The 27814-nt window shown below is 44.5% G+C and overlaps 1 protein-coding gene across 7 annotated transcripts in view; it reads right to left on the reverse strand.

Moving 5' to 3' along the window:
* The window catches only part of Pax5 (paired box 5), a 174595-nt gene that overhangs the window by 126248 nt on the left and 20533 nt on the right, over window positions 1–27814 (reverse strand). For all 7 annotated transcript variants that reach the window (XM_042696458.1, XM_042696430.1, XM_042696450.1 and 4 more), the window contains 2 exons: window positions 20258–20322; window positions 16105–16233 (listed from right to left, as the gene is read on the reverse strand). In XM_042696458.1, the coding sequence (XP_042552392.1) occupies window positions 16105–16233; window positions 20258–20322 (194 nt within the window). The remainder of the gene's footprint in view (window positions 1–16104; window positions 16234–20257; window positions 20323–27814) is intronic.

Genomic DNA, 27814 nt, shown 5'->3' on the forward strand with positions numbered 1-27814 from the left:
CAGCGGCTCTCGCGCTGCCCCCTCGCGGGGCCGAGACACGCGCCAGCGCCATTACCTGCCGGGGCCCTGGCTGCCACGCTGTGCTCCGAGGCCCAGCCGCGGCCGTGCTGGTGGGGGCATCGCCTGGCCGCCGATTATTTTTATCTGCGAACGTCAATTGACTTATACTGATTGGCTTCCTGCCGCCAAATGTCAATTAAATTGCAAATGCTTGGCGGAGGCCGCCTTCCCGGGGGCGCTGTGTTCTGCCAGCGGTGGAATTGATTTCTCCGAACACGGTCTCGCGCAGGGGAGATGCAGATACCTCCTGGGAGGCGATCACCCTCGGTCTCTGGCTGAGGGGGTGCCCTGGCCCAGCCCCTGCACTCATGTCCACCCAGAGGACAATCTGGCCTCCGTGAGGCCGTTTGTCCCAAGGTGGCTTAGTAGCATCCCTGGGCATTGCTCACTGGGCCTTGGGATGTGACTTGGTGTGACCTTGAATGAACCTTTTCCTGCTGCTTTTCCCCTGGTGCCCAAGAGGAGCTGGAAGTCCTGAGTCCTGAGCTATGATGGCAGAATGACCAATTTCGCTTAGTGCCCAGCGCTGTAAGCAAGGTTTCATGTCCCTGGCAGAATGAAGCAGATGCTATTAAGATCCCTCTGGGCAAGTTAGGGATGACAAGTGTTAACCCTTTTGCAGAAGCCTTGCCTTCATTACTGAGTGCTGGACTCACAGGGAAAGCCTTGTGAAGATGTAAAGGGGAAAGAAAAAGCCTTACCCCAAAACTGGACACCTGCCACTCCCAAGATCCATATCAGATGTGTTTCATCATATGTGGCATTCACTTAGGAATCCTACCACCTAAATATTGTAATCCACACTTGATCTCAGAGAAGTTAAGGAATTTGGTTAAGGTCACAGAGGTTTGTGATCATAACCTCCTAGGCACAGGGGGCTTTAGTTTGGAAAGCACCTCTGTATGCATTGAGTCTCACCAAACCTGAACAAGACTTTGAAGAAAACATTCTTCTGTCATATTTGCCAATAAGAAAATCAGAGCAAGCTGGGCACCGGTGGCTCATGCCTGTAATTCTAGCTAATCAGGAGGCTGAGAGCTGAGGATTGCCATTCAAAGCCAGCCTGGGCAGGAAAGTCCGTGGGAGACTCTTATCTCCAATAAACCACTAGAAAACCACAAGTGGCACTGTGGCTCAAGTGGTAGAGCACTCACCTTGAGCTGAAGAGCACAGGGACAGCGCCCAAGCCCAGAGTTCAGCCCCACGACCAACAAAAAAAAAGAAAGAAAGAAGGAAAGAAAGAAAGAAGGAAAGAAAGAAGGAAGGAAGGAAGGAAGGAAGGAAGGAAGGAAGGAAGGAAAGAAGGAAGGAAGGAAGGAAGAAGGAAGGAAGGGAAAGAAAGAAAGAAAGGAAGGAAGAAAGAGAGAGAGAGAGAGAAAATCAGAGCCACATACAGTAGTATTTGTCTGTAATCCCAGCACCCAGAAGGCTGGGGCAGGAGGATCTCAAGTTCAAGGCCAGTCTGGGCTACCTAACACCATCTTGTCTCTCCCCTTCCACCCTCCCCCCCCCCAAAAAAATAATAATTGGCCAGGGTCACCAGCAAGAGAATGCAGAACCAGGATTTGAAGGTTCCATGACTTCAAGCCCAATGTACCAAGCCCCATCTCAAAGAGGCCTTGAGCAAGGGTGGCTGGGGGAAAGGGGGTTGTAGAAAAAAAAAGGTATTTGCAGGTGGATTCAGAGAGATTTTGTTGTTTGCACTCATTGTCTCCCATAAACCTTCTCTGCCACTTCCCCTGCCTCCTTAAGGTTGGGGGGAGGGGGAGGGAGGGAGAGAGGGAGAAGGAAAGGAGGGGAAGGGGGGAGGGAGAGAGAGTTATATGGTTCTTAACTGATAAAATGTGCCAGCGTTTAAAAGATACAAACCTGGCCAATCGTCCTTTTCAGAGAAGAGATGTTCACGGAACAAAAGTACTATTCAAAAATGTTGGATGGCATTTGTGCCTCAGACAGAAAGGAAATGTGTAGAGAGAGAAGATGGAGGGGGAGGGAGAGAAGCAGCAAGGGGGGGGGGGGGGAGGAGAGGACTGCAAGCTAGAAGGGCTGTCCAGGCTTTGCACATCTAAAATAAAGCTCAGAAAGGGCACAGATCCCACTGACGTCAGACCAGTGGCTGAACCTGGACAAGGAACCTTGGCTTCTCTGGCTGTGTGTCAGGCTCTTCCTGACACCTTTTTCATTGTCTTCACAGATAACTTGAATTACCTGATTTTCTGAAGCGTGGGGCATAAATTCTGATAGGCTTTTCCTTCTTCTGACCCTATCATTTGACTTAGCAATATAAGTATGACTATTTTAAAGAGAAGAAGGATTGAGGGCATTGGTTCAAGGGGTAGAGCACCTACTTAACAAGCTGAAGGGCCCAGTTCAAACCTTAGGAATATGAGAGAAAGGGGGAGAGAGAGAGAGAGGGAGAGAGAGAGAGAGAGAGACAAAGACAGAGACAGAGACAGAGAGACACAGAGAGAGAGGAGAGAGAGAGAGAATGAGAGAATTTGACATTTCTCTGTAAGATCTTCTTAAGGAATCTGGATTTGGCATAAAAAACACTTTGCTGATACTTCTTGAAACTTACAGGTAACACTTTAAGTTAACAGGAAAGGCACAGGAATGATGGATTTCTTTTTGGCAGATAAGGAAGCCAGAGGTCAAAGAAGTCAGAGCACTGCTGTAAAGGGCTGGCAGAAGGAAGGGCTGGGCTAGAACCAGAGCCCATGGTGCCACCCACTATGATCAGCCAACTGTACCTAGAACTAAGCAGCTGGAAGGTGATGAGCAAGTGTGCATAAAAGCATTGGGGAAGCCTCAAAAGCGGTGTAACTGAGTAATAACATCGCTCTGAGCCAATTCCTCCCTCCTGCAACCTTCCAGGGCAGAACTTAAAAAATAAAGTAAAAAATGAAGGCTCATGCTGAAGAGAGCTGAAAATAGTCAGCCTCACACTGGCACTACCCAGTCTCATGACACTCATTCTGACCGGAGTGGCAGGCAAGACAACTCTGGAGCCAACTTCCTGCGACAGTCCCAACACTACCACTGCTGAACTCTGAGCTGAGCTGTGTGACATTGGGTAACTTCCTTGCCCTCTCAGAATGGCTGGAAATAGGAACAATAGAATCATCTACGCTTCACAGTGGTTGTAAGTCTAACCGCATTAATAATACACAGTCAACAGCAGCTACGTGCTTGTCATTTCAGTGGTACCATGCTGCAGTTCCTTACTTGAGCCCTAATTACACATGCCTACAGCATATGCTGGGGTCAAGTGAGCAGGCAGGAGGGTGTAGACACATGCACATGTCTGTGCATGCTCATGTGTATGTGTGTGCATGTGTGTAGCAGACCAAGGGAAAACTCCCTCCCTGTCTAGAATGATCATCACCAGGTCCTATCCATGGCTGATGCATGGTATCTTTGGAGTCAGACAGGAGTTGGATCACGTTTGCTGTTCAAGGCTCTGGGCTCTGCTGAGATTCTGTGATATCCAGGCCCCACCTGGTACATAATGGCTTCCACCAGGCCCTGAGGTAAGCACTGAAGCAATGATTACTGTGGCAGCCACAAGCCCTGCCCTCATGGAGCTCGCAGTCTCACTGGGAAGGCAGAAGAATGACAAATGTGCTGGAAGGGGTGGACAGGAGCTGACAGCTAAGAATGGACATTTGAGAAGCTTCATTTTGAAAGTGACAGTTTAGCTGAACCCTGACGCAGAGGAATGTCATCAGGGCACGGGAGGAAAATTATTTTCAAGACAGTGGAAACAACATTGTAATAAAAGGCAGTATTTACTTAGAATTTAGCCACTGGGATCTTACTCAAGGGTCTGACTGAGCACTTTGTCCAGGTACTACTTCATTCCATCCCTATAAACACAATGGGTGCCTACATGTACATATCAGGAAAGTTAGACTGTAGGAAAAATAATTTGCCCAAAGTCACAGGAGTAGTGATCAGTAATGTCAACACTAGAATCCTGGCATCTGACTCTGTAACTTGGGTATGACTCTTAAGCTGCAAGCCGCAGGGAGCATGTGGTGCTAAGGGACTGGAAAAAAATAAAAAGGTTTGGCTTAACTGGATTGAGCCTGAAGAGGGCTTACTTGGGTAAGTAAGTGTCTGATCATAGAAGACAGGCCAGTGCCTGATCATAGAAGGCCATGCAGTCTTGTTAGAAAGTTTGGATGACTGAGCGAGGTAGCTTATGCATGAATCCCAGAGACTTGGGAAGCTAAGCTTAGGAGAATGGCAGTTCCAGACCAACCTAAACATGCAAGTGAGATGCCTTCTGAACCAATAGTGGATGCAGTAGTGCATGCCTGCCATCCTAGCTACGGCATGAAGCCTAAAGAGGTGGATTACAGTCCAGACATGGGTCCAAGCAAAAGGCAAGATCCTGTTTCAATAATAATCAGTGCAGCTAGGTGCCAATGGTTCGTGCCTTTAATCCTAGTTACTCAGGAGGTTGAGATGTGTATAGCAAGGTTTGAGGTCAGACACACAAATCCTCAAGACTCTATAATTAACCAGAAAAAAAGCCAGAAGCCAGAAGTGGGGGGTATAGCTGAAGTGGTAGAGTACTAGCATACACACACACACACACACACACACACACACACACACACACACACAGAGTGAAAAAAAGGGCTAGGACATGGCTTGGTAAAGGACTGTTAGCAAGTGCAAAGTGCTGAATTCAAATTCTAGTACCACAAAAGAGAAAAAAAATGGATGGCTTCTGAGGCCAGTGGACAAATGAAAAGAGTTATGAACTGGGCTAGGAAGTTGGCTCAGTGGTAGAGTGCTTGCTCACATGCGTGAGGCCCTGGGTTCAATTCCTCAGCACCACATAAACAGAAAAAAGCCAGAAATGGTGCTGTGGCTCAAGTGGTAGAGTGCTAGCCTTGAGCTGAAGAGCTGAGGGACAGCACCCAGGCCCAGAGTTCAGTCCCCACGACCGACCAAAAAAAAAAAAAGAGAGAGAGATGGCCTTCCAGATTAGTCACTGTTAAGAACTGTATTTCAGAAGAGATATTAAGGCAGCTACATGGAGGGCCAGCTCTTTGGAGAAGTCAGGAACATTGAAAGAGGCTTCAGCACTAGTCCAAAAGAGAGATGAGAATGTTTGGACCAATGCAGTAGCTATAGAGACAGACAGAAACAAGCAGAGAGGAGGTGATTTCAGGCAGATATTTTCCAAATACTTTGTCAGTAATCATAAGCAGAGAAATAAACTTCCTAAGTGGAACTCTTGATTCTTGCTAACAATTTCCAGGAGAAACTATAAATAGCAAGTCTTCCCTCTCTAAGACATCAGGAAAGATTCCAAAGTGTTTTCTAATCTGTAATTGTTTATATAAAAAGACCAAGGAAGTATTACTAAAATTCAATCTGATGGGAAATGGTATGACAAAGGTCACACAGCTAAGAATGATCTAGAATCTGCCTCAATGTCAATACTCTCTCTGGTACACTACAGCATGTCAGAGCCAAAAAGACCCTTCAAACTCATCTGTTTCAAATCTCTATGTTTTAATCTGAGGAAAACAAGGTTCAGGGGAAAATGACTTGCCCAAGGTCACACATCAAATTAAGTCTTAGAGCAGAACCAAGGACTCCTATAAAGTTTGTGTCAAGATATCTGGACCTTGGGAATGAGAATGTATCCCAATAGCCATAGTCCAGTCTCCCCTTCCTATATGAATGGCTAGCAGACTGGGACTCAGGCAAATGGACAGCCTGCCTGGGCATGTCACCTTAGGCTTGTGACATGACCACTAGCATACCAAGCACACAAATGGCCAGTACACACTGCTTTGTTACCCCTCCTGTCCCTTACCCTGGACAGCAACTAAGCTGTCCTGGGTCAATGGTGCCACCTGGTGGTTGGTGCTGGGAAGTGTTTGACCACTCCTTGGCTTTCATTCTTTCTGGTCCCTCAAGGGGGCCACACTTTTCTCTCCATGTGTTGGCTCAGTTCTGTTCACTTCACCAGGAGCAGTAAGTATCTCTCACCCTCCATCTCCTTTATCCTTTTTTTTATCCTTCCTCAATATTCACAGCTTACTTCAAGATATTCTCCTTTTCTCCATCTCCCCCATTTTATCCCACCTGAAGTAAAATGACCCAAAGAAAGACTAAGACTAATAGAAATGATCATCTAAACCAATGAAAATGAAAACTAGAGATTGTAAGGTGAAAATGGACACATGCATGTAGATGCACACACACCACCTCTCACATATGAATCGCCCACAGCTGATGTTCTAGAAATACCTTCACACAGATCCTGTGGCATCAATAAAAATCTCTCATTCTCCATTGCCTTTCAGACTTGCTTTTCCTCAAATGCCAGGTGGTATCAAAATACCAGATCCACTTATTTCATTTTATTTCATTCCTAATAAATATTGTGACTGTATCCCCTCCCCCTCCTGCCAAAACAAAATGTCCAGAACGAGATCTTCAGACTAGTGCAGAGCTGAGCTGAGTGGGGAACTGGAGCTGGGTCCCAAAGTTACAATTGCCCAGCTCTGAGCAAGCCATAGGTAACTGCTGCTGGCACAAGTAGATATTCTAGAGAGGTCAGACCTCACACCCTACATTTTGCTGGAAAAGCAAGGGCCTCGGCAGCTGTGCCCCTCTGTGGGAGTCCAGGCTTGAAATAGGACCATGAATCACTATAGATTCTACTCTGCTGACAGAAGATTTCCAAAGCCCAATGTGGCTTGCTATTCCCTCTCTCTAAGTCAAAGAGCTACCATGGTTCACACTGCCTCTAAGAGCTAAGAACCGGAGAAACTAATGCTATTTTTCTGTAAATCAAGACCATTTGACTGTTCTGCCTATCTGTATAAGCAAACAAATTCCCAAAATAAAGTTCAGGGACCCATGGGTGGGGAAGCAAGATCATTTAGGGAGAGTCTGTGAGATCAAGTCTACTTTCACAAGATGCTGCCTTGTTATTTGCCTTCATTCTCATCACTTTGTAAGTATACAGCAACTTTTCCAGAGACTAGGATGAGATGTGACAGCAGAACACACAGATGCACCTCTGAGAACCCAGCTGTCTTCTGTTGTGCCAGACATTAAAGACACAATGCCACCCCTGTAAGAGTTGGAAATTATAATTCTAATGTCAAAAATATTATTTATGCTATTTATGTGTTACTGTATTTTAGCAAAGTAATATTTTAAGAAATTTTACCCTCATTAACCATTTATAAAACTGAAGGATGGGAAGGGTAAACAAAGGAGGAGGCTACAATGCTTGATAAGAAATGTACTGATTATCTTGCCCATGTAATTGTAACCCCTCTGTACAGTATTTTCACAATAAAAAAAGTAAAAAATAAAATAAAACCCTGAAGTTCTTTGGGTTCTTCTCTAATTTTTGAGTTTTAAGAAGTCCTAAAAGTTTGAGAACTGTTGGTCCCATGCTACTAGGTAGGGGGAAGGGGAAGGGTCTGGGCGAAGCAGGTGTGTAAACAGTCAGGGTAGTGGGGTAGGGAGGTATTCAGTGGTAGTGGCTCTCACTCAGGCTCTCACTCACTGAATCAAAGTGAAACTTGAGGACCAGGAGTTGAGAGGAACCGAAACCTGGGCCCCCCACCCATGGGACTAGCCCCAGGGCACAAGGGAAAGGCCCCCAGAGACCCTCAATTGACCACCTGGCCTCTTAACCCAGGGGGCCTCTAACAATTGTCTAATTGGATCTCATTTGAGGTACTCACGATTCCAAGGGCAGAACAAGAGGGTGGGGGTGGCCAAACAGGCTGAGAACCAAAAACTCAGTTCTTTCTACATCTTTGCCACTCTCTCTTCCCCAATCTCAACTGCATGCCTGAGTCCTCTAGGCCTGAACTACCCTCACTGGGAGGTATGAAGCAAATGACCTAGAATTCACTGTTCTGAGTTGCTGCAAAGTCCACTCCTACTCCCCACTCTCTCCCCCTACTCCCTCCCCCTACCCACCTCAGACACTTGAGGCCAACTGCCTCCTCTCCTGAACACACGTGCAGCTAAGAATGCACACTCACAGCTATATTAGGCCAGTTTCAGAACCTGCTTCCCATAGACTTCAGTTGCCACAAACCAGACAGAATCAAACAAGTACAGTATCTTGCTAGGATTCTAGAAGCTCAGTTACTTTCGGGATAAGAAAGTAGCCCAAGTGCTATGAGCAAAGCTGGTGAAGCAGCCTTGCCTAGACCGGTGAATGGCCTGCCTAGCAATCTCCCAAAGTGATTGCCACCCAATGTTACCAGATCTGATCCTCCACCCCTCAAGAAATCAGGCATCCACACATGAAACTTCCTAATTTTGAAATGCTGGTCACAGCATTGGAAAGCCAAGTAAAGCATGACAAGCACCATAGCCATTGCCACCTAGCAAGTGTAATGAGAACCTTGGTCACTGCCCCTAGACAACAGAAGAGAAGGGGACTCTAGGGGACATATCACACAGGGATTGGGCTTGCCTTAGGGAAGCCCCAGCAGGGGGCAAAACAAAATGGCAGTAATCTTCCTCCTCCCAAAGCCACTGTGAGGAAGTGGACCCTTCTGTGCAAGCAGGGCCTGCTGGTCTCCAGTGATACAAACTGGCTCTTGATGAATCCATAAGCCTAGCCAGCTGTGAAGGATCTGTGTCCCAATACTTAGCATTCTCCCAGGATTGTGGACTGGCTCTAAACAGTCAAGCCTGGCCAGTAGATCAGTCTCCAGTATAGCATCCCAGGTGAAGGTGCTATGTGTGTGAGACAAAGACACAGAGAGGCTCAGAAACCACATAGGAACTAGAGGCCTAGCAAGGCTGAGGATGAATGGGAGGCCATGGCAGGATCACCATTGGTGATCAAGAGCCTAGAAAGATCAATAAATTAGCTGGGTAAGCTAATAGGGTTCCAATGCTTTTCAACAGTGGGGAATGCAGATGGACCTGTAAGAATGAGCAAAAGATAGGAGAGTTGAGACTTGTTACATTTCCTAAAGGCAGAAGACACCAAGGATTCTCTGAGGATTTTATTGTATCCTCTGGATTTTCTAGATTTTACTGTGTGACCTGTTCAAATCTCTCTTTCATGGGCCTCTTTTCCCATTGAAATAATAACTACAGGATGATGCTTTAGATATTCTCCATGGTCTAAGCTGGTGAGCCAAGAATTCCTGAGATACCCAATCTTCCCAAGCACAGGTGCTCTGCTTCTGCCTTCCTTCCATGAGGAAGCCACCACCACCTTGTGCACCTGGGTCTCTTTTCCTGGAAAACTGAGGCTTGGCCCTTTTGTTCTTCCACAATGGGCCTGGAAGACTGAGAATCCTTGAGGGAAGTTGGATCAGATCTGGTAACATTGGGTGGCAATCACTTTGGGAGACTGCTAGGCAGGCCATTCACCGGTCTAGGCAAGGCTGCTTCACCAGCTTTGCTCATAGCACTTGGGCTACTTTCTTATCCCGAAAGTAACTGAGTTTCTAGAATCCTAGAACACCTGGGGGCACTGTTGTTCAGCCTAGATGCCCACAGTGCCCTCAATCTAGGCTGTTATAAACAGGAAATAGGTGGTAGGCACATCATTGAGTTTCAGCTGCCAAAACAGAACTGAACTGTAGCTGTTCACAGCCCTGCTATCTGCTGCCTGTGACTGGCCTCACATCCTCTTGTCCCCAGTGGCCATTTATTAAGCACTTACTATGAATAGGCCCTGAAGTGGAATCCTCTGTGAGATCCACTTGCTTTGATCATCTACAGGGGTCTTATCACTGCCGTTTTCCAGATAATCAAATGGAGGTTCAGAGACACCATGTAACTTGCCAAAGATTTTAGCACAGGAAGTCCTCAAACCACTTCTATTCAGTCCTGAGTGTTCCTGCCCAGTACTCTTTGGGGGTGGGAGGAGGTTCTCCAGATAGAGTCCATAGGCTGTCCATATAATTCCTGACTCAGGAGTTCTGGGCTTTGCCCCTCACCCATTCTCTCGGAGAATTTGGAGAGGAGTTCTCCACCCTCTGCCCCAGCCTAGAGAGAAAGAGGGAGAGATCTCACCCTCCACCACCACCCCCACCCTGTAATTAAAATGTACATCTAAATCCTGGGGCTCAGCTGGGCCCCCAGCTGAGCAGAGGGGGATAGGGAAGTTGGTAGGAAAGAGAGCAAGAAAGAAAACAAAGAAATGAGAGTGAATGTATGTGTGTGAGAGAGAGAGAGAGGGAGAGAGAGAGAGGTTTGATAAACAGGACACAAACAGCCAAATAACCCAGAACACTATGTATCACCAAACAAAAGATATAGTGGGAGACACAAAAGCAGAAGAGACAGGCACCCTTAAGAAGACAGGTAGAGGCATGAGAGGAGCCCCCCACCCCCACCAAATGCCCCCAAACCTGGCTATGAGGATTTCATTGGACTTGGCATATTTTTAATTCACTAGCACCTCTGGGTCCTGGCTGCCCTTCCTGTGCCTCCCGAGGCAAAAGGAAAGCCCATTTTCAATGTACCCCCACTAACCCAAGAGAAACTCCTGACCCCCACATTATACACTACTGGTGCTTGACTGGCTGGCTCTCTGAGCCAGTGAAAGGGATTCTCACTCCACTGACTCAGTGTGCTCAGGGCCTTTCAAACTGTGGGGAAGAAGGGGAGGAGAGGTCGAGCAGACCTGAATGGGAGCCCTGGAGACAGCGGAAGGAGGCCTCACTGGAGATCAAAGGCCCAGGAAGCAGCAGAGGGTCTGGGGCTGCCCTTTCACCCATAGCCACACTATTCACAGGCCTGCCTGCTCTGCCAAGTCTAGCCTCACCACCAGCTCATCTGGGCCTTCCGGAAAGGGAGGTTTCTGCCTTAGGCTCTGAATCCACTAGCTTCTCCCCCTCCCCCCCCCCCACCCCCGCAAACTAGTGGGGGTTACAGGGCTACAGCCTTAGCTTCCTCCACAAAAGTTCTCAGGTCAGACCAACCAGGAGATCAGACTGCCTCTCTCCCAACCACACTCTCAAAGCCCCGCCCCCTCCCACCAAGACTCCTGAGTTTCCAGCCTGTGCCAAGTGCTGAGCCAGGCAGAAACACTTCATGGGACCCCTGCCTAGCTGTATCCATGTGAATGGCACACTTAGCCAAGTGAGGTACAGAAGGAAAAAAATAAGTGGGAAGAACGACTTCAGTCATGGTATATCACAGAAGCCTAGCTGCCTAGACTGTCACAACGTCTGAACCAGAATGCCTTCTTTGGACTCTCTACCCTCATTTTTCCAGTCACTATTCATACCTTCAGGGATGAGCAGTTCATTACCTTTCCATCCTTGGCCTAGCCCAGCTGGGATCTGGTTGCTGGATGCTGGTCTCCACTGCCATCTGCCTCCCTGTAGTTTCCCTTAACCAGCCCAAGCTCTGCCTTTAGAGGGATCTAATCCACTGGGACCTAATATGGCTGCAGCCACACTATATTCATCTGAGACTTAGATATAGGTGTCTCAAGTCTGATGTGGGAGGCATCCTGGAAAGAAATTAAGAATTTCTAGCCTGAAAAGGGCCTTGCCAACAAAGTTCCAATTTGTTTATATTGGCACAATCTCAAACAGGGCTTTATACACAAGTCCTAAATCCCAAATAGAAATCCCTGATTGAGGAAAACAGGGCCCCATTCACCCTTATCAAGGCAAGTGACTGACCCATTCTGCCAACGCACATTTATTGAGTACTTTTGTGTTTAATATTGCCCAACATAGGTAGCCACAGGCCTCATTTCACTTGTGAACACTTACATTTGAGAACTAAATTTTTTATTTAGATGTTAATTAATATAAACTTTAAAATAGCAGTGTTTTGATCACACTGACTACATTCAACTTTAGCTTTCAAATGTTTGGCATCCAATTTTAGACATGTTAGAAGTATAAAATCACACCATATTTCAAAGATGTAGTTCACCATATTGGTTACATGTTGAAATGATCATACTTGGGCTAAAGAAAATACATTATTAAAATTAATAGGTTTTGTTTTTGTTTTTACTGTTTGATTGGTTTTGGTTTTAGTTTGGTTTGGGTTTGGGTCTCATTATATAGTCTAGTCTAGTCTTGAACTCCAGCCTCAGTCTCTAAGTGACCGACTTCTTTTTAAAAAAGTTTTAATATTGTTTCTAGGGAAATTTAAGTTGCATACAGTTTGCATTGCATTTCAGTTGCATAGACTGATCACTTTCATGTCTACCTTGACACCTGAAACATTCAACACAATATATTTCTTAAGTTTCTAAAACCCTCAAAACCACTCCCCCAAGTTAAGTTTGTGCCTATAACCATGGTTACTCAGAAGGCTGATATCTGAGGATCAAGGTTCAAAGCCAACTTGGGTAGCAAAGTCCATGAGACTTTTATCTCCAATTGATCACCAAAAAGCTGGAAGTAAGGATGTGGCTCAAGAGGTAGAGTGCTAGCTTTGACCAAAATAGCTTGGAAACAGTGCCCAGGTCCTGAGTTCAAGCCCCAGGACCAGCTGGGAAAAAAAAATGACAAAAAAAAATCTCCCCACTGTTTCCAGACTACAAGTTCAAGAGCCACCGTCAATGCTTGGCATCTCTTGCTGCCCTTCTCCCTGTTTGATTGTAATTCTCTTTCCTCCTTCTACTTAACCCTCCAATGCTATCTCTTATGAGAAATCTTCCTAGATCCCTTTGGTCAAAACTGGCCTTTTCCTGCCCTGTTCTCCCTACTCCAGTAGTTACCTCACATACTGCCCATTGGAAGAACTTGGGATTTGCAATCTTGATCATCAGCCCACCTCCTAGTTGCTATCAGTGTGGATCCCTGCCCTGACAATTAAGCATTAGAATAGCCCCAACAAATGCCCCAGGGCAAAACCAAATCCAAGAGGCAGAGTCCACCCTGTAGAGCCTCAATTGCCTTGTCTGAGACATGGGGTGAAACTCTTACCTGTCTTCCTTTTGGCTCTCTAATGTCTGTCTTACCCCATGACTTTTCTCGCATGCTGCTGAAGGCCCCTAAGAAAAATGGCGCCATCCTGGAAGCCAATACCCTCATACATCCATGTTGTACAGCTTCCCTGGGCCACCTCCTGGTGCATCTGATCTTCTCCTGTGTTCTTCTCAAACATTGATCTGTAGATCTTACTTCACTACACTCTCAGAAATATCCAGCCTCCTATACATGCCCTTCTGCTTGAAATTTCCCCACAATGACCCTGGGCTCTTCTCAGCTTCCCAAAGGGCCTTTTCTGGAAGGGCTGAAGGATGATGGGCAACTGGACAATAGTGGGAAATGGAGTTTCAGAGTTCTCCAGTTTCTCCGAGCTTCCCAGTCCACACCAGCTCTGTAGCTTTGTCAATGTCATGGGACACCCTGGGGGGAGTAGGAGCTGGTTTACCTCCCTAATAAAATAGAGATATCTCTGCACCAGAGAGTCTAAGGGGAGCCAATGCAAGATGGGAGCCAATGAAAGGAAGATAGGGAAGGACATCAGGGGACACAGTTCAGTACTTCCACCAGATAGAAGCCAGAGCATTTCTGCCCACTGCTCTGCCCAACCACTCCACAAGGCATGGAAGGAATGAGGAAGAGGTTCTAGTTGCTGACAATTGTTCTCAATCCCAGCAGCTTGAGCTTTAAGACCATTCCCCCTTCGTCCACAGAACACACACTGGACTTCTTCTCAAGTCTTCCTGGGGATTAGGGCTCTAGGGCAGTTAGGTTCAGAACTGGAAGGATTACAAAAACCATCCAATCTAATTTCTTTTTTTTGGGGGGGGGGGCAGTATTAGGGATTGAACTCAGGGCCTTGAAAAAGCACTCTACCACTTAAGTCACATCTCCAACCCCTGACTCTTGATAGTCATGTATAGCAGCCCAGCAAGTGTCACTTAGCCTGTTTGCATACTTTGAGAGATGGGGTACTCATGACCTCCCAAAGTACAACATTAAAAAAGTTGAAAATAATCCAGGGATTATTGGAGACAATGATCCTTGTTCAGCTCTTCTTTGTGTCAAAACATTCCTATGCCTTGAGATACTTCCCTTGTTCTGTGTACAGATCCTTCTCTACCCAGTTCTACTCACCTAAATACAGTCCAAAGTTGTTGTACTTCTTAAAAACCAGTACCTCAAACCATCACAGTCCTCAGGGAATGAGTTAACGAGCACCAAGTAGTGAAGACTAACGTTATCCATGTTTTGACCACCCTACACTTTTTTTTGGGAACAGTGTTAGGGTTTGAAATTAAGGTATTATGATTTTAGGAAAGCACTCTACCACTAGAGCATACTTCCAGCCCTTTTAGCTTTAGTGCTTTCTTTTTTTTCTGTTTAAGTGGTACTGAGGAATCAAACCCAGGGCTTCGTGCATGCTAGGCAAGCACTCTACCACTAAGCCACATTCCCAGCCCCTAGCTTTAGTTCTTAAAAATAGATCCTCATGTTTTTCCCTGGGCCAGCTTGGACAGCAATCCTTCTACTTATGAAACCTGCCTAGTTTGGATACAGGCATACTCCACTATGTACAGCTTTATTGGTTGAGATGGAATTGTCACCAGCATTTTGCCAGAATTGGCCTCTAACCATAATCATCCAGATCTGTACCTCCCGAGTAGCTGAGATTACAGGCCTGATCCACAGTGCTCAGCCTTTTCAGCCTTTTATACCTTTTATAGCAGTTTAGGAGGCCTGATGGCCATTGCTGATCACAGACAACACATTAAGTACCCCAACACTATAAAACAGTCCCTTCAAATCAGAACCTGTTTTATGTTAATAAACATAAAACTAGATTTTTTTTTCTTCCCTCTAAAAATCTCCAGCCTCATACTATCCTTCTCTCCATTCAAATAAAATGTAACCAGCCCCATCTTGGAACATCTGCTTTGAGGCCAGGTGACAATGGGAGAAAGGATAGCACCATCAACCCCATAAACCAACAGAGATGGCAGGCCTGCTGCCTCCCACCACAAGCCAACACAGCAACCCACTGAGTTAAAGACTTCTGACATCTGTTCAGGAGTCGGGAGCAGGGGGAAGAGAGGAAGTAGGTTGCAAAAGCCATGAATCATTCTACATACTTCACAGCTGCAGCCAGAGGCCACAGACCTGTCTTTTGCGTGGCCTGGAACATGCAGCCCAGAGGCCAATCCACTTGTCAGGGTTGACTCCATTTTCTAGTTTCAGATCTTAAGTAGTCAGACATGCGCTCACAACCCTTACCAGAGCTGAGAAGGAACTACACTGAGAAACAGGATAATTGAATCAAGATTTCTGTCACACTGCTCTCAGGCCTTAGATCATAGCCTGATTTTTTTTTCTTTACTAAGGTTTTGCAGATTCCCAGGGGGTCACCTCTCAGCTAAAACTGATTAATGTCAGTCAGTTCTGGCAGTCCATCCAGCAGGGATAGTGGCACCGCATCCAGCACAGAGATGGTACACTCCAGAGGCCCAGGCAGTGGACAGCACACTGAGGGCTTGAGATAAGCCAACCAGAAAGACTGGCATCTTTAGAATTCCCAGAAAAACGATGCACAGCTTCCCTCCAGGCCCCAGGATAAAGATGAGAGGGCTAATACTTTCCTCCAACACCACTATCAGTGGGCTAGAAGCCAAGAATGCCCAGCCCCTCAGTGAACCTGCATCTGCCCACTCTACCTGTGCCCTCACATCACAAGGCATGGCAGTAGCTGCTTTACCCAGTCACTTCCTCTCTTCTAAGGCTCTCCAAAAATGGGATATGGGTGTTGGGCTCAAACTCTCCACATACAAGGTCCTTCAGGCATCAAATCTACACAAAGCTCAGGGGTTCTACCAGGCCTGCTTTCTGCACTTAGAGAATGCAGATGGGAAGACACCAGCAAAGAACTAGCTCCGACAAGGTGCCTGTCCATACTCATGGTCCTAGAGGAAAAAGACAGGGCCATGAAAACACCAGTCTCTTCAGATGGTGGGGGGGGGGGGGTGGTGACAAGTGGGCACTTCTGCTTCTACCCTCAGTGAGCACCCCACACTGATCCCATCAGATCCATCCCTGACAGGGCTGAATGGCCATCTCTTACCTTCATCTCTCTTGCGCTTGTTGGTGTCGGCGCTGGGGGATGTGATACCAAGGATGCCGCTGATGGAGTATGACGAGCCAGCCGAGTCCGTGCTCACCGATGACACCTGCGTCACAGAGCCTGTAGACACTGTGCAGAGGGAAAAGGGGCAGTCAGGGCCACCAGAAAGCTGAAAGGCAGAGGGCTTCAGTGCTGGCTGGTCACAAAGGCCTTACTATACACTGGGCTTGGCATAACTACGGTAAGAGATAGAGGGCCAGCCTGAGAACAGGTGCCCTGATCAGCAGACAGGAACACAGGCACAGAGTAGAAAGAAAACTTGCTCATGTCAAGCCAGTGCAAAGATGTAGGAAACTGAAGGATGGAGAAGAGAAATAAGGCAGTGGGGTCCTACCGTCAGCCAGTGTTAGAAAGAAGCCTAGATAACCAGCCACCGGTAGTTCATATCTATCATCCTAACTAGCAAATTAAGTAGGAAAAAGTTGGAAGTGAAGCTGCAGCTCAAGTGGTAGAAAACCAGCTTTGAGGGGCTGGGAAGGTGGCTCAGTGGTAGAGCGCTTGCCTTGCATGCATGAGGCACTGGGTTCGATTCTCCAGCACCACATAAGCAAAAAGAAAAAAAAGCCGGAAGTGGCGCTGTGGCTCAAGTGATAGAGCACTAGCCTTGAGCTGAAAGCTGAGAGACAGCGCCCAGGCCCAGAGTTCAGGCACCACGACCAAACCCAAAAAGAAAAAAGAAAAAGAAAAGAAAAAGACAACCAGCTTTGAGCAAAAAAAAAAACCCTAAAAGACAGAGCCTAGATCCTGAGTTCAAGCCCCAGTACCCACACTGAGAGAGAGACAGAGACAGAGATTTAGGTTTTGTTTGGTTTGGTTTGGTGGTACTGGGATTTTGAACTCAGGACTTCATATTTACTAGGCAAATGCTCTACCACTTCATCCATATCCTAACTTGCTATGTTCTAGTTTATTTTTCAGTTAGGGTTTCAAGATTTTACCCAGAGCTGCCTCCTCAACCTGATCCTCCTGCTTTCGACTGAGTGGCTGGGACTACAGATATACACTACTGTGCCTAACACACTCTTCATGTTCACACCTAGCTCATATACAAATCATGCAGACATAAATACTCTCCCTCTCCCACACTCAGACAAACAGCAGGCTTCCCTTTCTTTTCATTCCTTGCTGTCTCTTTCCATTTTACTTGGAATTTATTTTTAATATTAATTATGATAATATTGATTAACGTTTTCTCAGAACTCTCTTTATAGCAGACATGCAGGCATGATCTCATTTAATTCAGAAAACAATCTTGTAAACTGGGAAATGTAATTACCACATTGGAAAAAGAACAAAGTCTCAGAGAAGTTAAAGGACTTGCCCAAAGTCATATAGCTAATAGGAGGCAGAATGGTGATTGGACACAAGAGACTGTCTTATAAATATAACTTTCTATAACTTTCTCCTATAACTTTCTCCTCACTAAAATAATGAAGAACAGCCAGACACTGGTGGCTCACACCTGCAGTCCTAGCTACTCAGGAGGCTGAGATCTGAGGATCATGGTTCAAAGCCAGCTCGAGCAAGAAAGTCCATGAGACTCTTATCTCCAATAAACCACCAGAAACTGGAAGTGGCACTGTGGCTGAAGTGGTAGAGTGCTACCCTTGAGCTGAAGAGCTGAGAGACAGCGCCTAGGCCCAGAGTTCAAGACCCATGACCAACAAAAATAAAATAATGAAGAACAATAATACGCTTCACTTTAATACTGTGTTTTTGCTTGATTGTTTCAACAGCCCAGAGCGCTATATTATCTTTTTACCATGTGTGGAAACTGAGGCTCCACAAAGTGAAAAGAGTCATAGAAACCTAGTTGATAAGCTATACTCAGCCTCAAGTCTACTCACCTAAAGACCATATTTCCCCTGCCCTGAAGTAGATGATTTGTTGTGACAGAGGCCAGGTCCAGTCCAAAGGACAGGAAATGGGGAAAGGGAGATTTTATGTAAGTTTCACATTAACTTTTAGCCTGGAAGCCAAGGGAGATAGTCCTCACAAGAGCCCTCTCTAGCTATATAGCTGGATTTCCATTTCTGGGCTGTGGGAGTTCTTGGTTAAAACCTACAGGTTGATTTCAGGTACATCTCCTTGCTTTATCTAGCTGAAGGCTGCACTTTTGACTCTGAAGTGTAAGAAATGTCTTAAATGTTGACAATGACAGTATGAGAAGTTGTTTGTTACTTTCCTTGGACTGGATCCAGGAGAACCTTTCTACAGGCCTAGAGTACACAATTCCTTTCTTTTTAGATTTGAATTTGACTTTAGATCATCCTTAAGAGACCCAGAAGTAAAAAAAAAATCGTTAACTTCTCTTTTCCTTCATCAAAAAAAAAAATCTCCTCAAAATAGATTTATGCAAATTGCCTGGTATTTTCTGTGTATTAAGGTACAAAAAAAAAGATCACTTGGTACTTTAAACAACAACCACACATAAACCAGGCTCCCATCATGTCACTGGCAAAGCTGTTGATGCTTAAGTAGATATTTTGTGATTGACCTAGACTCAGAAAGATCCAGGCTCCAGTTCTGGCTTCATCACTTCTGGGCATCATGACCTTGGGCTAGTTATTTAGTCTACAAGTTTTAATTTCCTCACTGTTCAATAAGTTTGTAAACTAGAATCTGTTATATACCTGTGAGATACACTTTTAATAAAAATTTCTGGGACAAAACAAACCATTTTGCTGTCCTACAGTGGAATTATTCCTCTAGAGCTGTTGAAAGAATATTATCAGGCACTGCTAGTTAGATTTTCATAGTTTGTGATCTGAAACAGCCATGAGTGAAATCTCAGCAGCAAACATCCCCCAGCCCTTTCTGGCCAGCCCATCAGAGGGACCATTCTCTCTACTCTGATCTCCCAGTACCCTTTATCTTCTTTTTGGGCTTCATCTCAGTATTTTTCTAACTTCTCTTTATTGCATTCCCTTAGAGAAAAAGGATTTTATCCCACCTTATTTGCACCATTTGTCCTCAGCACCATAGTCTGCATGGCAGGGCCTTAGCAAATTGTTTCTGAATGCATTAGTAAATGAAGAACTTCCCCATAGCAAAGAGAAGCTGTCTTACCTTTCCCAGACAGGCAAACTTGGGGACTCAGAAATCTCAAAGCACACCTGATTTGTGTCCCTCCATCCATCAATGAGGAAACAGAGGCTAGAGAAGTAAGGAACTTTTACAGTTCACTCACTGGGTGGGTCAATGACAGAACTGAGACTCTAAGTGAGGGCTCTGCCAGTTTCCCATCCATAGGAAGTTCAAGTTTTCAATCAAAGAAGAGTATCAGTGATGAAGGAATAGAGATGTGATTATGCAGAATTCACAGGTACCCCTGGCAGCTAGAACTGTCAGAGGTTTGCTGAATGACTCCCACTTTCTTACAGTAGACTAACTAACCCTTCCCTAGCCACAGGTGTTTTCTTCATTCCAAGTGGAGAAATGATCTGCCTTAGGCACATTTCAACTCATCTTTAAAGAGGAGATAAGGGAAAAGTCTGAACCCTTGTGTGGTTAAAAAAAAAAACAAACCAGGATGTCAGGGTCACTCTCAGACTTCATCTGTGAGTGGCAGAAACCCCTCTGGTAAGCCTAGACAGTTCAGAGCACATGAGATGGAAGCAAGAAAAATAGAGAAAGAAAGTTTGGGAAGTTTGTCACATCTTCACTCAAGATTGCAAGTGCACAAAGAATTGTAGAAGGGCTGGTTGATAGAAGAAAAAAACACATTCAAAACTACTTACTGACTAATGATGCAGAAAATGTTATGAATAAGTATCCCTTTCTTGATTTATTACTTTAATTATCTGACATTCTATAGACCCCCATTAGTGGATTTTTTTGGCTTAGATTTCAATTTTCTGTCTCATGGTGAAAGCTATTTATCATAATAATCAGTAAAATTCAAAACCTTTTAGCAGTATTTATAAAATTCATTTACCAGGTTCAGCCCTTGGAGAATGACAAAGAAGGCGCATTAGTACGTGTGCCGAAGTGTTTTATGCAGAATTATCTGTCCATAAGAATGATTAAAAGTTCTCTTTAGAATATTTGGAGCCCATTAGATTTTCAAAAAAAAAATTTAAGTTCTTCTTACCTATGCTGTGACTGGAAGCTGGGACCGGCTGGTTGGGGGGCTGCTGTACTTTTGTCCGGATGATCCTGTGAGCAATTGGGAAAACAACAAATGTCTATTTACCATCAGGAAGGAAAGAGACTTCAACCAGCTATACAGAGATGATCACAAAACCCATACCCAAGCTAGAGCATAGGGCTGAGGTGATGGGGAGGTGAAAGGGATTATGGGAATTAGGAGGTCAAAGGAATTATCTTTCTGAATGTTTCTGGGTCACTTGTATCCCTCTCTGGACCCCCAGTACCTCTTCTGAAGAAAAGGAATGATGTGCTAATGTATACACTAGCATCTCCATTGAAATATAGTTCCTGCTCTATAAAGAACTAAATGGGTAACTTGAGGGAGTTTCTCTCCTCCCCTAGAGCTCAGCCTCTCAACTATAGGATGAAGGAACTGTGCCTTGGCAGCTCTTACATGCTATTTTTCTGCCCTAGAGAGACATGAACAAGACAAATGCCCCTACCACTTATAAAGTTACCAAGGGCTTTAATATATTCTTTGCTCCTAAACTAAGCAGTGCTAAAGAGCTGCTAAGAGGCAGCACTTGGCTTGGCTTCGCTTATAGGAAGCCCACCTCATACAAAACCACTTGGAAAGGATCCATAACAGCTTGGATCCAGGGCCATCCTGGAGTATCTTTCCCTCGACCTTACTCCAATATGAATGAACTTGATTTTGAGCAAGTCCATTCCATTATGGGTCCCAATACAATGAAGGAGCAAGAACAGATCACTCTTTTTTTATTATTAACTTTATTGTTATGATAAAAGTGATGCACAGAAGGATTATAATTACATGAGTCAGGTAATGAGTACATTTCCTTTTGTACAGTGTCTTTCCTTCCCTCACTCCTTCCCAGTCCCTCCCTCCCATCTCCACCCATGAGTTGGTTTTTTTTTGTTTTTTTTGTTTTGTTTTGTTTTTTGATAGGCTGTGGGGTTTGAACTCTGGGACTGGGCGCTGTCCCTCAGCTCTTCAGCTCAAGGTAAGCGCTCTACCACTTGAGCTACAGCGCCACTTCCGGTTTATTGGAGATAGGAGTCTCACGGTCTCTCCTGCCCAGGCTGGCTTTGAACCACGTTCCTCAGATCTCAGCCTCCTGAGTAGCTAGGATTACAGGCGTGAGCCACCAGCGCCCGGCTCCACCCATGAGTTGTATAGTTCACTTTCATCACAGATCATCCTTTACTCATTTTAAATAATTAATTTTTCAAATAAATATAAAAATTTTACAGAAAAGCTCGACATATAAAAGATATAAAAGTAGCATATTCCCTTCGGCATCAGAAGCTCTGATGCCTTGTGTAAACGTAGACTCTAGGGAGTCTCTACTGTAAACTTTCGGTTGGAACAACATCTGTAGCCCTCAGGAGACCACAATCCAGCACATCTTTGAGAACAGATCAGAACAAAGCCCCTCTGGGATCTACAAGGAAGTTCCTTCCCTGGAACTTGGAAGAAGGTGAGTTTTAAGATGTTTGGAAAAGCTCAATGCCAGCCTTAAAAGATTATCTTCCCAAAGAGCATTTGTTTGAAATTCTGTTCCATTATGAAAATAATATGTGCTCACTGTAGACTATTTAGACAACACAGAGAAGTATAAAGACTATATTTAGGCTGGATGTCATTGTATATGCCTGTAAGGAGGCTGAACATCCCTAGCTTTGGGGAACAAGAAGATAGGAGAATTGTAGTTTGAGGCCAGCCTGGGAAAAATGAACTTGAGACCCCATCTGAAAACAAACTAAAAGCAAAGGACTGTAGGTAGAACTAAGCAATAGAGCACTTGCCTAGCCAGCAGGAGGCTCTGAGTTCAATCCCTGCCAAAAATGATTTCTAAGATCATATTTTTGTATATTATCATGCCAACATTCTTGAATATGTTTAGAAATACCGTTTTTTTCTTTTTCTATACCAAAGACAGGATTAAGCCATGTGCACAGTTTTTATCCTGCTCTTTGGGGGGAAAAACATCCTTTTTCACAGGACAGACCTTTATTTCTAGAAGTTTATTTCAAGGCTGCACTGGGTCTCTAGCTTGTGCAAATGAATCAGAAGGGCATAAACAGTAGTTGCCTCCTCTTAACCCTATGGACAGTCAGCTCTGCCCCACTGACCTTACAGCTTGGCACTAGGCAGCCAGGACCTTGAGTGTTTTCTACTGATATCCTGAAAGGGACTTGCTGGGTTCTCCCTGAGTCCTCTGAGTACCAGCCCCTGGAGTGCAGCCTTTTGCCCTTTTCTGATGAGTCAGCTTAAGTGCTGCCTTGAATATATTCAGAATGTGTGTTTGTTTGTTTTCCCCAACATTCAAAGCACTTATCTAACTGAGCAAAAAGGAGTGTATTGGAATAAGACCTGGGAGTGAGGCCAGCTTTTTAAACACCTGAAATTAAGTTGGTGTAGGATTTTTTTCTATATTTATATATGCCATGTTTTCTATGTACATATGTCCAAGGACATTCCATGAGGTAAGTAAATATATGAATACACAGGTATAAACATATTAAATACATGATAACATATGCCATAACAATTTCCCACTGAATCCCAACAGAAAGTCCTAACTTTTTAAAAATAAAACTTGTACACAGCATGTTACAATGAAACCCTTCACTATGGACAATTTAATGTACACCAATAAAAATTAATTAATTCAAAGATTTTTTTAAAACAAATTATAGTCTCCTAATTTTCTTTTTAAAATATTCACATAAGCCAGTAGCTGGTGGCTCACACCTGTATTCCTAGCTACCCAGGAGGCTGAGATCTGAGGATGGCAGTTCAAAGCCAGCCCAGGCTGGAAAGTCCGTGAGACTCTTATCTACAATAAACCACTAGAAAACCAGAAGTGGTGCTGTAGCTCAAGCGGTAGAGCACTCACCTTGAGAATAAGAGCACAGGGACAGTGCCCAAGCCCAGAGTTCAAGTCCCGTGACCAACAACCAAAAAAAAAAAAAAATCTCATAGCCAGGTGCCAGTGGCTCACGCCTGTAATCTTAGCAACTTAAGAGGCTAAGATTTGAGGATTGTGACTCAAAGCCAGCCTGGGTAGGAAAACCATGAGACTCTTACCTCCAATTAATCACCCAAAAACCAAAAGTGGCACTGTGACACAAATGGCAGAGTGCTTGCCTTGAGCTTAAGAGCTCAGGCCCAGAGTTCAAGCCCCTAACTACACACACACACACACACACACACACACAAATTTACAAATCACTAATAAAGCATTGTCAATTGTACCTCAACACATAGCTGCTGTACATGATTATACATGATTATACAAGCTCCAGAACCAAACTACTAGAATTTAAACCCCAACCCTGAAATCTGCCAGCTACATGGTCTTCTCTATTTCTTTTCTACATCTGCAAAATGGGGCTAAGAATCATTCCTACCTAATAGAATTAATGTTAGTATTGAATTAGTTAACTCGTCAAAAGTAGTTTCATAGGAAATGCTCAGTGAATATTGTATATTGTTACTCTCAGTGGTATCTTTGTAAAACTGAATGACAAGCTTCAACTTTAAAACATCCAGATATTTCATATTTGCCTTTAAAATACATGGCAGTTACCCATGCCTGTAATTCTAGCACCTGAGAAGTAGAAGCAGGATAGTGGAAAGTTTGTAGCCAGCCTGGGCTATGCTGAGGAAAAATGAGACTCTGTCTCAAAATAAATAAATCAAACAGTATCTTGGGTCAGGAACATAGCCACCTTCTTCCCCTATTTTAAGGCTGCAATGGTGCTTTGTGAGAATTCTACTAATACAAGGAACCCTCCAAAGCTGCCTCTAAGAGTGAATGGTTGTGTCCAACTGATTATAGCAGCCCCTGATTAAAAACAAAGAGCATTTTTTTCCAGTGAGAAGAAATGGTAGCAGGGAAAGAACAAGACTGTAATTGACTTACAGCAGTTCTAAAAATTAAATAATAAAACAATGACAAACTGTCTTCAAGTCTTATCCAATAAGAGCATACTCAGGGCTGGTGCCAGTGGCTCACTTATATAATCCTAGTCAAGAGGCTGAGATCTGAGGATTAAGGTTCAAAGTGAGCTCAGGCAGGAAAGTTTGTGAGACTCTGATCTCCAATTAACCAGCAAAAAGTTGGAATTGGAGCTATAGTTTAATTTGTAGAGTGCTAACCTTGAGCAGAAAAAGCTCAGGGACAAGCTCCAGTGCCAACACACACACACACACACACACACACACACACACACACACACACACACACACACACGAACATATTCAAGTCCTTTGCTAGAGACTATTGGGAATAATTGGCAATCAAAACTGAAAAACTTAAGTGGTAGAGCAATTGAATAGCATGCTCAGGGCACTGGGTTTAATTCTTAGCAACACACACATACACACACAAACACATACTCAGAGCCCATGCTTACACTGCTAAGTTTGAGCATTGCTCTGGATACCATAATGAACATCCTCTAGTTCAACAAAAAAAAGGAGCTCAGCAATGAAATACAATGCAGAAACCAAAGCCCAAAGTGCTCAAGTGACATGCCCAGGTTCACACAACAAAGCAGCACAGACTCCTGGTGGCCCTGCCTAAGTATTTTTCTTTGAATCACATTCATAGGAAGTGATCCTTTATGAAGCAGAAAGCCTATTTGGATTCAAAATTTATTTAGGATTGTGGAGTTAAACTACAAGGGGTTTATATTACAAGCATTTAAAATTCAATTTTTAACATAACTCCCCTTCCTTTAAAAAGCTGGATCTCCTCGTCACTCTACCACACCATTCTTCACAAAACTACTGTACAAGAGAAAGAAAATCATAGTTTCTTGGAAGGAGAGAGCCAGGGCAGAGGAAACACCAAAACCAATGATGTGTTATGAAACTGCCACCTCAGCTGGGCTAAAAATCCAAATATCTAGGACCAAGCTTGGAAGAGCCCATGGAAGTCCCCAGGCCTGCAACTGGTATAAAGACAGAAGTGACTTACCATCTCAGAAGACTGACTGCCAAAGTTAGGATTAAACATAGAATTCAAACTGTCAGCCCCAACCTACCTCCAACACCTGCACAGTTTATCTATATTATTAGATGGTTGCTAATAGGTAAAATTAGTGAGCTTGTCTTAGAAAATTAGAACACCCAGCAAGGTTAACCCTCTCATTCTCACATGGACATCAACCAATTGTTGAAAAACAGGGTTGCACCCCACTCCAAGCTGGGCATACCAACTTTGCATCCCTAATACTTGGCCACAGGTTTAGCAACTGAAGGAGGAAGACCCAGTCAGGTGCAGGTAGTTCACACATGGGTTCAAGGCCAGCTGGGGCAGAAAAAAATCAGCAAGAGTCTGACTCTCTCAAGGGAAATCAGGAAACTGGTCAATTGGCAACACACCTGCATGCACTCACACACACAAACACCTACACAGAGCCCATGTTTACATTGCTGAGTTAGATCATGGCTCTGGATATCATAATGAACATTCTCTGGTTCAACAAAAAATGGATCTCAACAATAAAATACAATGAAGAAACTAAAGCTCCCTAGAATCACAGAATCCTAAAAGTAGGAGGATCACAGCTCAAACACAAACGTGCAGACCTTGTCCTAAAAATAACTGGTAAGAAATAGGACTGGAGGCGTGCCTCAGAAGCATTGTGCAAGCCTAGCAAGAGCAAAGCCTTGAGTTCAAACCCAAATACATTGAAGGAGGAAAGGAGAAAGACCTCCCCCATTCCACCAACTATTTGGGTCAGCTCTGGAGCAGCCACCTCTGATTGATACCCACTCTGGATTCCCTCATATAGGTTGTACAGCATCTCAACATATCTTGAATAAGGTGGTTGTGTCCCAGGAACTTTCCCACAAGCCTAACAGAACTCATTCAGTGTTACTTAACTGCACTCAGCATAGTTCCACAGGCAGATAAAAGACAGGCACACACTTTGGGAAGAGGATAGCAGAGCGGACTCTGTGGTGTGGCCACTCAGAATAGCTATCAACACAGCTACAATTCCCTGTCTAGTTATTGGAAGTAGGGGAAACAGGAGCTGGGAGAGAGTTATTCACTCTCTTACTTGGTGACACTTACAAGGCAGGCATTCAGAAGCTGTACCTATTTCATTGCCACCAGAGCTTTGCTTTCCTATGGAAAATACTACTGCTGCATGGCTCAGCCTGTCAGCAGGAGAAGGGAGAATGCATGGGCAAGGTATTTTCCTCCATCTATTAAAACTCTCACTGAATCTCACAATGAGGAGCCCAAGGAAGAGAGAAGCCATGAGCAAGGAACACTGGAAAAGGCTACAAACAGGCAGCAAATCATGCAGGTCTTTGAGGTTCTGAAGTAAGAATGAGTATATACTTCTCCCTGCCTCTCTTCTCATAGACTCACAGTTCTGTCCCCCCACAGAACAGTCATAGAAGGAGACCAAGTCACCTCTTACCATATCTATATCTATCTCTGTATATACTATAATCTGTCTCAAGGTCACCTTTCTTCTGTGCTTCACATCTGTGCTCAGTTTCTATACCCGTCACACAATACAGTTGGGGCTTGAGAGCTGTAGGAGACCATAGATATGAAGGCATTTTGGAGGCATCAGCAGCCAGACAGACGAATTAAGACATCTGGGAGGCTCCTGACACCCCAGCAACTAGCACCAGGACCTCCACCAATACAGCTCCTGGCACAAAGCAGCCACTGATCCCTGATGTTCCTGGACCATTCATTAAAGTTCCATCTTCACAGGTCTTTCCCTGTCAGGAACCCCTGCTCTCTCTGACCCACATATTTTCAAATAACTTACTTTATGGCTTAAATAAATGTATTTTATAAGGTCATTGTACTTCCTTGCTATAAGTAGGTGAAGGGAAAGTTCATGATGTTCACAAACTCACTGGCTTGGCATGAAAATAATATGAAAAGATATTCATTACAAGTCAGTTTTCATCATTGCATTATGGAAAAATCAAAGCCAGAGTGAATGGATTATGCTTGAAATTAGTTGCCACCGTTTAAAAATCCAAGTATTTCATATACACAAACACAACACACACACACACACACACACACACACATATACGTTCTAGTTTCTGGCTTCTCTTGAAAAGTAGAAAGTTCTGGTCAACAATAAGCCCTACTCCTGAAAGCCTTAAGTTGAAGCTGAGAAGTGGCTATACTTTGCTTTTTTTTTTTTTTTTTTGGTCAGTCGTGGGGCTTGAACTCTGGGCTTGGGCACTGTCCCTCAGCTCTTCAGCTCAAGGCTAGCGCTCTACCACTTGAGACACAGTGCCACTTCTTGCTTTATGTGGTGCTGAGAAATCAAACCCAGGGCCTCACGCATGCAAGGCAAGCACTCTACCATTGATCTACCTTTCCAGCTCTGCAACTATGCTTTTAACAGGGCTTGTGCTGTTGATTTTAGCAGACTCTGCCACTTCCTAGCCTTCTGCCTAGCTTGCTTTTGTGGTTACATTATCTGCCTGGCCCCACATAAGGCATTAAAGTATGTGAACCCCAGTCTGACAATC

The sequence above is a fragment of the Dipodomys spectabilis genome, unplaced genomic scaffold (assembly GCF_019054845.1).
Source record: "Dipodomys spectabilis isolate Male_0828 unplaced genomic scaffold, ASM1905484v1 ptg000006l, whole genome shotgun sequence".
In the NCBI taxonomy this organism is placed as follows: Eukaryota; Metazoa; Chordata; class Mammalia; order Rodentia; family Heteromyidae; genus Dipodomys; species Dipodomys spectabilis.